This window comes from Adelges cooleyi, unplaced genomic scaffold, assembly GCF_023614345.1.
Source record: "Adelges cooleyi isolate 19-005CV unplaced genomic scaffold, UGA_ACOO_1.1 ACOO_flye_CR_arks_rails_tigmint_CR_PRNA_167, whole genome shotgun sequence".
NCBI classification, from domain to species: Eukaryota; Metazoa; Arthropoda; class Insecta; order Hemiptera; family Adelgidae; genus Adelges; species Adelges cooleyi.
In genome coordinates this window covers 1614515-1626780 of record NW_026095824.1, presented here as the reverse complement: position 1 = coordinate 1626780, position 12266 = coordinate 1614515, and the positions used below count along the sequence as shown (strand labels likewise).

The window sequence follows — 12266 nt, the reverse complement described above, 5'->3', positions numbered from 1 at the left end:
TATTATTATTAAAAAAAAAAAAAAAAACTAATGATCATTTTATGTTTATTTATATTATTTTACTATTATTATGATTTACTTCTAAAGTTGTTAATGAAAATCGAAATTTGATTGAAAATATATTATTTAGCGCATAATTTTTTTTTGTAAATTTATTATTTGCAAATTAAATATATACCACTGAATTTGCGTTTACCATCATTATTTTGATGGTATTAAACAGTGTTTTATAGTGATATGTCATTCATAACAAACATTTGTGTACTGTATAAATATTATCTATTTTTTTAAATTTAATATTGAAACGATAAATGATTTATCAAGTCTTGTTGTTCAGATTCTATTTTTTGCAGCGACCTGTGCTCTGTTTTATATCGCTCCAATTCCAACGTCTTCTGCTCAATCTCGGTCTTTAAAATAAAATATATATATTTTTATGAATAATACAAACAAATTGTTATCAAATAAATTACCTGTAACATTGCTTGTCTTTCTTCAGTTTTATTGGTTAACGATGCTAACTGGTTGGACGCTATGATGGCTTCTCGTTTTTCCTGTTCCACTTGTTTAGCCAAATTTTCCATGACTGCAATGAATCCATCGACGGAACCGCTATAGTTGTCCATGTCTTAAATACAATTGCGGTTTTTCAATATCGTCATACGATTTGTATGTATACGACTTTACCTCTCATAAAATCATCGCACTGTTCCTTAAGACCGGATACTTTGTCAGCTAATAATGGATCCATGACTCTGGCTTTGCCCATATCGTCAATACAAACGACATCTGAAACTGGAGCGCTATCCATGGTCGGTACTCGTATGAAGCAAAAAAGGAAATTACACATACAGTGGGAATTATAATAGTTAAATATTATTATACAGAATATAAGTGTACAATTAATTCTAAATGTTTAAAAACAATTACTGTTTATGCCGTTACTGAATCAGCAACCCAAGTGTCAATTCCACCTTTGTGACAGTAAACAGTTTTTTGTACTTGATGAAAAAATAGACTTAACAATGGAATTTTAAATGGTTTTAACGTGTCATTTGGTTGATATTTTTTAATAGGGTCTGTCGGGCAAACAGTGTACAGTCGGTACAGACCCGCGTAGAACATAGACAAGAGTGGTTCTATATTTCTTGCCCGCACAATATTAGTAGGTGTATCAATGTAAATTTGTTGACTCTTTATTTTGTACAAAACAATTACCTATGGTGTCGTAGCAACGATATCGCGGTTTTATTGCTCGTGTGTGACGTCATAGCGCAGAACAATAGAGCGAAATGTGTTTCTTCCATGGCTGCAACTGATGCAACAAAAAAAGAAAAACCCAACATGTACATTTCGGTTTTTATCATCGACGTCAATAATGTTATATTTTTGATATAAATTAATAATAATTGATACAACCCCAAAGTGTTTTGAAATTCTCAGCTGAAAATAGACCCGTTCATTGTCTTATTACGGCGTTCCGCGCATCAACAGCACACGATCGTCACAACAGTACTTGTTTCCTTTTAGTCGACCGAAGCTGTTGAAAAAAAAAAAAATGCCCAGAGGTACGTGCGACGAAATTTCGTTCCGTTGTTCTTGGTCTGACAATGGGCGGTTTTTCTTTTCCAGGCAAATGGACCAACCACAAAGGAAGGAGCCGCAGGTTCACGAATCCCGACGAACTCGAGGAACAAAGGAAACGCGAGGAACAAGAACGGAAATGGAGAAGCAGTAGGGGCGAGGATTCTTCTAGCGAGGAAGAAGAACAAAAGCCAGCGACCAAAGGCGACAAGAGCAACAGCGAAGACGACACCGAGGAGAGCGACAGCGAATCGGACGAAGACTCCGATGATGTAAACGTCGCTTTCGGATTCGTCAAAAAAAAAATCACATTTATTATTCCATAAAATATAATGTACTATTGTTGTTTTATTTAGAAGAAAAAAGGCGTTGCCGGGCTCATAGAGATTGAGAATCCAAACAGAAAGCAAATGAAAGCCAAAAAGTTGGCCACGCTCAACGAATCTTTAGAAAACGCTGAACCCGCACAGCTGTCTAGGCGCGAGAGGTTTGTCGATTGTGTTATCGTTATCTTGTTGTTTGCACATTTGTCCTAATGACTTTCGCAATTGTATGCATTTAATTGCGAATTTAACGTTTGGAAATGGTTTGATGTCTATGTTTCTAGAGAAGAATTAGAAAAACAGCGTAAAAAGTTACACTATCAGAAATTACAAGCCGAAGGTAAAACCGATGAAGCGAGAGCAGATTTAGCTAGGTTAGCAATCATTAAGCAACAACGTGCTGAGGCTGCTAAGAAACGCGAAGAAGAAAAGAAAGGTCGGTTTGACAATTTTATTATGTGGATGGTTGAATAACTATATTTTTCTATAGTCTTAGTCTGTGTTAATTTTGAATGATGAACAATTCTAGTTTAATTGCACGTGAACTGAACTAGATCCATTTTATTCGTTATCGTTGGCATTTCATTGGAAAATGTTATAACTTTTGTATTATGTTAAACATTGTTTTGACAACTTTTTATGTTTTAATTTACCTTTGTTATTTATTTTTATTTTTACAGAAAAAGAAATGGCTAAAATACAGAAGTCAGCGGAAACGCAAAAAGCTCTTGGAAAACGGTGAAGTTTTGTTATTATCATATGGACTGATATGTAATATATAACAAATTACTCTTATGTTCAATTATTATGTTAGACATCAGTTTTGCAAATTGCAACCTATAAAATAATGTTTCACCCATCAAATTATTGAACCGATATTTCAATTACACAAGACTCAAATATTAAGTTTTTTTTTGTTACTTTCAAAATTACTGATTTTAATTATTATAACTCTTAACGACAGTATATATGTATATAATGTTATCAAACAAATATATATATATATTTCATTCATTATATGCTAATTCACATAATAAATTATTAACTATTTAAATTGTTATATTATTAAAAGTTCTATTCAATCAATTCCTTAAGGAATGAACACGAACAACCTTTTTAAACAATGTTACAACAATTGTGTAATAATATAAACGCTCATATGATGTTTTGTTTAATAATTAAACAAATCTGTTAATTATAATACTTCTTGAGTGCTATTAAAAAATAAATCAAATTTATAAGTCTTACAAGTTAATTTTATTATTCAAGACAACAACAAACATAACAGTCTTGACACGACGTACACATTAATACTATTTCCGAGCAGCTGGTAAGCTTTTTTGTCACTGACAGGAAAATTGGTAATCGGAATACACATAAACTTTGCAATTTCCGCTGGTGTAAAAAATCTCAGTTTAAGATTTTTCAGAGATTCTAAATCACAGTTTTCACAATTGGTAATCTGTTTGACTTGCTGGTCGTCCAGGCTTGAAAACACAGAGCCGGTTCCGCGTAAATATGTACCATAAGACCGTGTAAAACAGCATGAACCGGTGCTATTTCTTGTAACTACATCTAATACTTTATAATATTTTAATAGTAAATCATCTCTTATTAGGTATTTCTCTAAATCTTCACCACGTTCGCACAGTACATCTGAAACTTTTGTGATGGATTTGCATAATTTTGTATCCCACGTGTTATCACACACCTATTTAAATCAAAAAACAAATAATAATAATAATATACAAATCCTTTTTAAAAATAGTTACAATTTCGTTTTGAATAGCGATATTAAAGCTCAAAGGCTTTGCTTTGGCCAACAAATAGTATCTCAGTCTAGAATTACATATTCCAAAATGTTTAGGACTCAACAAGAATTCTCTAAACGTAAAACCAGATTGATTCAATGTGGTCGTAAGTTTATTTCTAGCAACAGAACATTCAAAACCTTTGACGTTTTCTACTAATATATATCGAAGAGATTGCAAGTACGGAATTAGGTTTTCAATAATATGTAAAAGCGGCTTGGCTCTTTCATCGTCTACGTCTTTTACTAGACCATTTCTACGGGAATAACAAATCAGTCATCTGGTTAAAACAACAACGTGTAAACATTGGAATATTACAAATTATTATTAATATATTTGCCTAGTAAATGGTTGACACGGAGGACTCATTAACAATATATCAGGATTGTAAGCGTTTATCTGTTCGGGCTTCAGCGAGAGAATGTTTAGTTCTTTATGGTTGGTCGATGGGAAAAAATGCTCGTAAACTTTATTAGCTACTGGATTTATATCAACAGACAATACCACGTCGATATTCGTATCCAAACCACACTCTGTAAATATCATCATAATGTTATGAAATTACTAAAATCTATGCATCGGTCTTCTTCCTATTCGTACCTTTAGCGGCGAAATGCATACCACCGATGCCGCTGAAGAGTTCAATAGCTCTCATATTGTTACCTTGTGGAGCCAATCATATGGTAAAATATAATTATTTAAGAAATGCAAATATTGTAAAGGATAGATTAATATTTAAAATTGTAATTATTAAATCTATTCACCAGAAATCAGAATCTTTAATTTATGTAGTCGACAGTTGTTATCAATATACTGTTATCATAAAATCGCTATCACCGAGAACAACAAAAAAAACTGTTTTGATAAAAACATTGAAGTGAATCAAACCAATGTAGCCAACATAACAAATTCTCGGGGAAAAAATGTCTATTTCCTGAGATGCTAACACAGACGTCATAGTCTATGATTTTAATAGGTGGATACATTTAACATTGAAAAGTATGTTTTTAGCTGTTTAACAGTCATGGATTTTAAATTATTAGTAGGTATTTCAAAATCGATGACTGTACTTATTTACACAACGTTAGCACATTATAATATACTTGATATTATGTTTGTTTAGGACCTATATACGGTCATGAATTATGTACGATACGTGCCTTTGATTTCAAAGCTTTCCATTTGAATTTATGTATTCAGTTTTAACTTTCAAGATTAGAATGCTGAACAACATTTTGAATGTGTATATATATATATATATATATATATATACGTTTTATTTTTTTGAGTACACAAAAAAGGTGATTGAAATGATCCACAACATTCAGCTTATTCAAGAAATCTGTAGTTTCTAAACTGTTTTTTTTTTAAATGTTTTCTATTCAAATTAATAAAACCATACTCGTTTTTTCAAGTTATAGAGTTACAGAATTTAACAAAATTCTATTACAAAAAATAGTTTTGTATAATATCATTTTAATAGCTATTCAAAGTTAAAATTCATGTCGACCAAAATGTTCTTTTAAATATAGTTCTTCTCAATTTGATTGTAGATTTTTCTATCTTAAAACGTTTAGGTACAATACATAAATTTATATAAATTATGTTCTTAAAAACTGTTTAAGTTTTGTTTTTTTTCACAAAAAACTCAGGCAGTCGATGAAAATAAAATGGTACAAAACGAGTCATCATTTAAATCAATTTATATTTCAATACATAAAAGTGTCTAATTACAACACAAAGAACTTTCTCAAACAATAGGTATAACTCTAATAATAATAATAATAATAATAATATGTATAAAATATACACTAAGTACTATAATGTGTACTGTTTACATTTACAAACAAGTCATATTATCTAATACACAATTTGTACGTATATATAGAAAATTTGCTGTATTTAAAAACTCATCTAATGTACACAATACTATACAACACATATTTATACATATACATTTATATATTAAAATATGATACTTTTACTAAGTCTATATATATATATAATCATAATAATAATAAGCTGCTAACGCAATTGTCGTTTTTTTTTATAAAATATAAACAATAATAAAAATAATAATACAGGAAACGGATGAGGTGATACGGTCACCGGCCATTTGCTAAAATTGTGTCGTTACCCTGGTACGAGCAAATTAAACAAACGACTAGACACACACGGACGTGTTGATGGGTAGTACAATATAATATTTATAAAATATCATTAGTTTATCACAGTGGTTTTTCCTATCTTCATATTATAATATAGTAATACACTGTAAAAAGGAATCAGATGACGCTGGACGGAAGGATATCCAGTGGTCTCGTTAGCGTGCTAGTACCACTTTCGGGACAACCGTTTTGCACTAGGAGCTCGGTCAACGGTCCGGCGTCTTGGATGGACGTCGAGCCGGCGCGACAAGCCGCCCGAACGTGTTGCAGACATGTACGTCCTTCATGGTCGACCGCTTTGGCGTTTGCTTTGTACTGCGGAGGTAAACAAATAGGAAAATGATTAGTTTTTAGCCTTTAGTTTTTTACATTGTGTTTAAACATTTTTTACAACACTCACCCATAGGAGTAGCTGTGCTATGGCAAGATTAATCATAGAGCACGCTAGGTGAAGTGGTGTTCGCAAATCTCTATGGCTGACGACACAGTTCACTTGATCGGCAGAGGCGTGAGCTAATACCAATATAAGGGCTCGCATGTCACACCTGTAATAAACGACTGGATTAGTCCAAACTTTGGACTGTCGAAGGGGTGAAATATTATAGTTGACGGTTTTTGGCAAATGAGTAGTAAAAAAAAAATACAAATTGACCCTTTCGTATCCGAATTACAGTTTTATAATTTGGTGTTTACCTGCAAACCGCATCGATCAGTTGTTGAGACAAACTAGGCGAATGGTTTAACGCCGGTAGGAACTCTTTGGTCTCGTACTTGCTACGTATCCACAGTTCTTTTTCTTCCCGGCTCGAACTCGGGTTCGGTTTGGTCCGGGTGGGTCTGACGTTGGCCTCCCATACCGAATTGGCCAAATCGTTGCCCACGGCCATCATTACCTTGAGGTTGGACGGTCTGAAAGAAAGAAAATAATACACGGTCAGCGGATCGATCTCAGACCGGCAGGCCTCGGACGGAGGTTCTGTACAACACTTACGGCCATCCGTCCAAGTCGAGTGACCGCACTTTGGATATGTGCGAGCCAAGGTTGCGGTGTACGCCCGAGCATTCGATGCACATGAGCACACCCAGATTCAAACTGGCCCAGTCGGGATTTGGAGAGCTGCAGTCTGCGCACTGGCCGTTGCCCGGCACCCTAGTCCGGATGCTCTGGACGTCTTCGGCGCGGTTGGACGAACCGAACTTGCCGCCGGCGTTGACTTTATTGATTTCGTTGCTCTGGGAAAACATTGTCAAACACACGGTTAATGGCCGAGCACAAACGGTAGTAAACAAATTGAATCGGTCATTTCAAAAACGACACAAGTCACAAAAAACTTCATAACTAGTTTTTGCAATGATTCTGATTTCTTGTACTCAACATTTGTTGTATTAAATACGAGTCTGACAAATTTAGTCAAATTTGACAAAAAGTCATTTTTGAAAAATCGGTGACTTATGTCGTTTTTGAAATGACCGATTCAATTTAATTAGTTGATATTAATTGCAGCATTACTTGTAGAGAGTTCAAAATTTGTTGTTCGATCGCGGCGACCCATTCGTCGCGGTCTTCGGAACTGTTGGCTTCGAACTGCCACTGTTTGTTGTCCAACGAAACGATAAGGAACTCAAAGCCGTCGGTGTCTAAGAAAATCAAACAGTTAGGTATACATAAAAAAAAAATGTTCCAACGACTCGTGGAAAACCGAGATATTCACCATCGCATTCTTGGTTCTTCATGTTGCTGCTCTTCATCCGCCTGTGTCTCTTTTTCACGTTGGGCGTTTCGGCTTTAAGTTCACCGTTGTGCACCGACAACGACGTGTTGGAGACGCCCACGTTAGACTCGTCCCCGTTGCTGTTCAAACGCAATGTTATTAATTAGTCGATCATTAACAACCTACTGCTGACTGTTGTGAGAGACACTCACCTGGATCCGTTTTTGTAGCCGGGTTCCTTTAGCAGTTCGAACGCGGTCAGCAACACTTTGTCGGCCGTCCGTTTGTCTTTCATCTGGAAATTCGATATGGAAATATTGGACAAGTGTTCGGATATGCCGTTGCTGCTGCTGTGGTGGTTGTTGGCGGCCGAGGCGATGGTCTTGGAACCCCGGGGCTTTTGGCCCGGCACCTTGACCGTCACGTACTGCAGCGATATCTCTTTGCCGTGCACGTCTTCCATGTAGTCCTGATGAGAAGTGACAAAAAAAAAAAAAAAAAAAAAAAAAAAAGGCAAAATCGGTTTTGCGCTCAACAGCACAGCATTAGTCAAACGGCCGCGGGGACTTACGTGCAAGCTCGGGTGATACGTGAGACGACCGTCGTCGCAGAGGGTCACGTACTTCTTCTTCCATTCTTTGTTCAGGCCTTTGCTGCTCCGCTTGTACAAATAACCCTGTTTCAGGGGTATGGCCCGTCCGCTGCCCAGCTCGCTGGTGGTCAGCACGCGGTTTTTGTCTTCTTTTTTGGACGGATTGAACAGGTTCGACCGCCTTCTGGTTTTACTGTACCGACAACAAACGTCGATCAGTCAGGTGCGCAAACGTCTGCCAAACGTTTATGGCATGGTAATATATTACGACAATGTACATACCGGGTGGTGGTCGGAGTGGAACTGGGCGTGGGCAGGTCTTTGGCAGCGGCAAGAACGTCGAACGACTTGGACACGTTGTTGTTGTCCAGCGCAATGGAAAGTTCCAGCGGTTGTCGGTTGAGCGCGGACGACAGGTTAGAACGGAGCACGGAGTCTTTGAACGCGCTGTGGTGGGCGGGCGAGGCACCGTGCACTGGCGGGGAAGGCGAAGAAGCCTGGGAGAAGGTCCTGGATCCGGGGGAAGCCAGGTGGTTGTAGGACGAAGGGCCGCAGCCGCTTACGGGGGTCGTCGAAGATCCCGGAGTCGAACACCTCGAGTCCGACAGACAGTTGGTGGAGGCCGACAACCGTTGTTGGATGATTTTCTGGCAAGCTAAAATAAAAAAAAAGACGGTAAAAAAATAGTCAGTAAACCGTTTCAAAGCGGCAACCTAACCGTTCGAGAACCGTTGCTTGAAAAAACATTTGTTATATTAAAAAAAAAAAAAAAAAAATGATATTGATTTCTACAATATATTGTTTGATTGAACGCTTACCGTCTTGAAAAACGCGGTCAACGTTAAGGCCGTAGGTGGCGCACGTCTCGTAGTACGAACACCTCTTGAGGTCTGCCGCCAGCTTTCTGGCCCTGGTGTCATCAATCACTCTTGGATTCGTTTCACTTATGGCGTCTAAAAATAATAGAAAAAAAAAAAAAACGTCAATACTAGCGGCAACAGCTATAGTCCCAGACCTGCTATATTGAATATAATATGTTCAATAACTAGAACAGAGAGAGAGAGAGAGAAAAAGAACAACATAAAATAGATGAAATAACACGTGTTAAAACAATTCGACAACCATTGCGCGTTTAGGTTTTTAATAATATTGGCGGTATATATTTTTTAAAAATTCTCTGTAAAAACAATAATAACGAGTTACTTGTTTGCACAAAAAAAAATGTTGTGTGTACATTGCCATTTGCCACGTTTAATAAAAACGTACAAGTATTTTCGACAAATAAAGCAAACAAATATTATATTACGGGACTATTAATCGATTTAAGGTCATAGCTACCGACGATTATTATTCGAGTTTAAAAATCAACGCAAACCAGTAATAATTATACTTTTAAATTTAAATCAATGTCTTTTTTTTTACATATATGTACTTGTTAATTATAATTTATGGTACACGTACTATAGTTTACAATAAATAATTAGTGTAATAAGGCATAGTTAAAAATTGTTTGATATGTGAAGTATACTAATAGTATGAAATTATAAATTATACATATTTTTTTTAATTTTCTGTTACACGAAATATTAATTTTAAAAAAAATATTACTGTTATGTTTTTGGAGTGATATTTATTATGTAATCACATTTCACATTCATCAATTTACTTGAGCTAAAGTAATTCCTTAATGAAAGTAATTTCATACCAGTAATGTTTTCTTTGCAAACGCCGATTTCGGTTATTTATTTTTTTTTTTTTGCTAAAATGTAGCTCAACTAAACCTACTCGTTTTCAAAGTTTTTAAATTTAAAACCAAAAAAAAAAAAACAAAATTCAGTAGTATATTATACATTTTGTATTTTATATTCAATAATACAAAAATACCATACAACTATTCCCACCCCGGTTGTGACCAAAAGTTCCCGGTCTCGACTCTCGGCGTTACTACCCGCGTTATTCGCGAGACTCGTGAATTAGGTAGTAGTATAGGTATATATACATAAGTATTTTTGTTTTCTTGTGTACTTACCCTGAGTGCCGACTAGGATCAGAGGTATTTCGGCCGAGTTACGGTAATGTGCCATTTTAGTGTAGTAACCGTAGACCGCGTTGAAACTGGCCTCGCTCTCCAGGCTGAAGACGAATATGACGGCGTCCACCCAAGCCGTAAACTGAAAAAAAGAAAAAAAAAACAAACGTTCGGTTTAATATACTTAACCGGCGGTCAGGCTGACCGTCTTTTTATCTGACGGTTAGACAAAATAGATAACGGTTTTTGTTATTTTTTTTTTTTTTTGAAACCACAAGACCAGCGCCGCGCTGTGGATAACTCTAGCGTTAACACACACACACACTATTACTTTGCGCCGAATCGACGACCCCCGACGATCGATACGGTCGGGGGGACCAAGGGAACGGATGTTGAATTTTGGAGATGTCAGTTTTCAAGGTCGATTCCCCCCCCCCACCCCCTATAATTATCCATCTTCCTCCCAAAGCAGCAATGTACACCGGAGACCGCCTCCGAAATTTACCCGCCAAAAGTCGGGTTTACACTATGTCTTCGATCCGTATAGTATAATGCACATTGCACACGTGGGAATACTCGTTATGTACTAGGTGTAGTAACACTTATACTATATATTAGACGATAATACAATGACACATCTCGACCGCGGATTAAATCCGAAAAAGAAAAAAAACCGATAGATGACCCCTTGGCAATAAACATACTAGGTTATTGCGCATCCTCGCTTTATTCATAAAATGGCAGCGCAAGGGGGTACATCAGTGTTTTTTCGATGGATATATAACATACACAATACCTTTGTAAAATAAACGGAATCTGATCGGCTGACTCTTACACGGTCATTGTATTTTTATCATTGAACATTGAGAACGATGGAGAGGGAGTAGAGTGCAACAACCTAGAATATTTAAGTCATGGATAACCCCGAGTAAAGTATCGCACGGCCATAAACGTCAGTCACCAGTCAATACAAAATTTGAACAACTGCACGAGAAACTCGAGCATATATTGATATGTGCACAGCTTTCATATTTTTTTTTTAGAGAATCCACCAACTCGCTTGAATGGCGCGCAGAAATTTCTCTTGCAAATAAATGTACTTATCATTGTAAAACCCAATACTAAGTACACGGTAAAAATATAATATTCGTTTTAATTAAAATAAAATAATTGTAATTGAAATAAAATTGGAGTTTCTAGAGTATGCACACGTACATCGTCGACCAGAGTTAAAAACAACCAGAAAAATAATATTGTACAGTATATTTTATTCATCAAATAAATGCTTATATTAATTGTTAAGCAAACCGGAAAAGGGGAGAATTCATATTAGACGGTTTAATTTAAACTCATTGTATTCGGCACACTTTTGGGCTTGGGTAGTTTTCCATAATAACGGTGATATGATATTCCCAATGGAATAACCGTAACGACTAAAATGTTGTATTTCGTTTGGCTTAAGCTTTTGCCATTTCACAAATAACTACTACCCACCGTTTTTGTCTAATTCTTACAATCGTTATACCCATAATGCCTTTTAGAATTATAGGGGTTAGGTTGTAAGGCACCGACTTAATACACTATTATCTTCCATGTCGTGGGCGTATTTACAACAATCCAGAGTTTAAATTATTATGATTACAGCTTGCCGCAGCTGTTGTCGACAACACACTTGCTAGCACAGTGATGTTAGAACAATGCCATAAAGATCAACAAAAATCTCTGATCTCGGAATCAGATTTTTTTCAAAGATATTGCGACGACAAGCAATATGTTATATTGTAACATATTATCTGATGTTGATATGTTGCTGTGTTTATTGCCATTATTGTTATTACTATTGTGATATATAATACAAACTATACGAGGGGGGCTGGTGCGAAATTAATTGAAAGGGCCTCGCTTTTGCATATTTCATATTATGCAAACGATTTTAAATCGACACTGACACGGCAACGCGCATTTACCACACAGCTGTCTCTCCCTCCCCACCCGCCTTTCCCAAACAAAGTCATCACAAGGTCAATGGTGTTCGAAATGCGTTTTA

General features: G+C 36.1%; 4 protein-coding genes across 8 annotated transcripts in view; 1 reads left to right on the top strand and 3 right to left on the bottom strand.

Moving 5' to 3' along the window:
• Positions 1 to 58: 58 nt before the first annotated feature.
• On the bottom strand, positions 59 to 1237 carry LOC126832823 (intraflagellar transport protein 20 homolog). 4 transcript variants are annotated; one of them, XM_050563807.1, is made up of 4 exons: positions 1219 to 1237; positions 688 to 795; positions 474 to 628; positions 59 to 410 (listed from the first exon to the last, which is right to left on the bottom strand). In XM_050563807.1, exons 2-4 carry the CDS (start codon positions 767 to 769, stop codon positions 294 to 296), a joined length of 354 nt encoding a protein of 117 aa, XP_050419764.1. In that variant the 5' UTR covers positions 770 to 795; positions 1219 to 1237; the 3' UTR covers positions 59 to 293. The 4 variants fall into 4 exon arrangements, with proteins under 4 accessions (XP_050419764.1, XP_050419763.1, XP_050419761.1 ...); XM_050563806.1 differs by lacking the exon at positions 1219 to 1237 and adding an exon at positions 931 to 1209; XM_050563805.1 differs by lacking the exon at positions 1219 to 1237 and adding an exon at positions 931 to 1209 and having other exon boundaries at positions 61 to 410; positions 688 to 819.
• A 129-nt stretch (positions 1238 to 1366) lies between these two features.
• Positions 1367 to 2967, top strand: LOC126832822 (28 kDa heat- and acid-stable phosphoprotein-like). The gene is made up of 5 exons (XM_050563803.1): positions 1367 to 1568; positions 1633 to 1856; positions 1941 to 2071; positions 2192 to 2343; positions 2588 to 2967. The coding sequence occupies exons 1-5, from the start codon at positions 1559 to 1561 to the stop codon at positions 2647 to 2649; spliced, it is 579 nt and encodes a 192-aa protein (XP_050419760.1). The 5' UTR covers positions 1367 to 1558; the 3' UTR covers positions 2650 to 2967.
• A 174-nt stretch (positions 2968 to 3141) lies between these two features.
• On the bottom strand, positions 3142 to 4517 carry LOC126832821 (tRNA (cytosine(38)-C(5))-methyltransferase). Its single transcript, XM_050563802.1, has 4 exons — positions 4319 to 4517; positions 4059 to 4251; positions 3680 to 3974; positions 3142 to 3618 (listed from the first exon to the last, which is right to left on the bottom strand). The coding sequence occupies exons 1-4, from the start codon at positions 4371 to 4373 to the stop codon at positions 3172 to 3174; spliced, it is 990 nt and encodes a 329-aa protein (XP_050419759.1). The 5' UTR covers positions 4374 to 4517; the 3' UTR covers positions 3142 to 3171.
• Positions 4518 to 5522: 1005 nt separating this feature from the next.
• Positions 5523 to 12266, bottom strand: part of LOC126832923 (centaurin-gamma-1A) — a 66498-nt gene continuing 59754 nt past the window's right edge. For both annotated transcript variants that reach the window (XM_050563964.1, XM_050563965.1), the window contains exons 3-13: positions 10220 to 10361; positions 9009 to 9143; positions 8473 to 8845; positions 8170 to 8383; positions 7811 to 8067; positions 7599 to 7738; positions 7397 to 7524; positions 6878 to 7119; positions 6580 to 6795; positions 6287 to 6431; positions 5523 to 6201 (exon numbers count right to left, since the gene is read on the bottom strand). In XM_050563964.1, coding sequence (XP_050419921.1) covers positions 6004 to 6201; positions 6287 to 6431; positions 6580 to 6795; positions 6878 to 7119; positions 7397 to 7524; positions 7599 to 7738; positions 7811 to 8067; positions 8170 to 8383; positions 8473 to 8845; positions 9009 to 9143; positions 10220 to 10361 — 2190 coding nt within the window. In that variant the 3' untranslated portion in view covers positions 5523 to 6003. The remainder of the gene's footprint in view (positions 6202 to 6286; positions 6432 to 6579; positions 6796 to 6877; positions 7120 to 7396; positions 7525 to 7598; positions 7739 to 7810; positions 8068 to 8169; positions 8384 to 8472; positions 8846 to 9008; positions 9144 to 10219; positions 10362 to 12266) is intronic.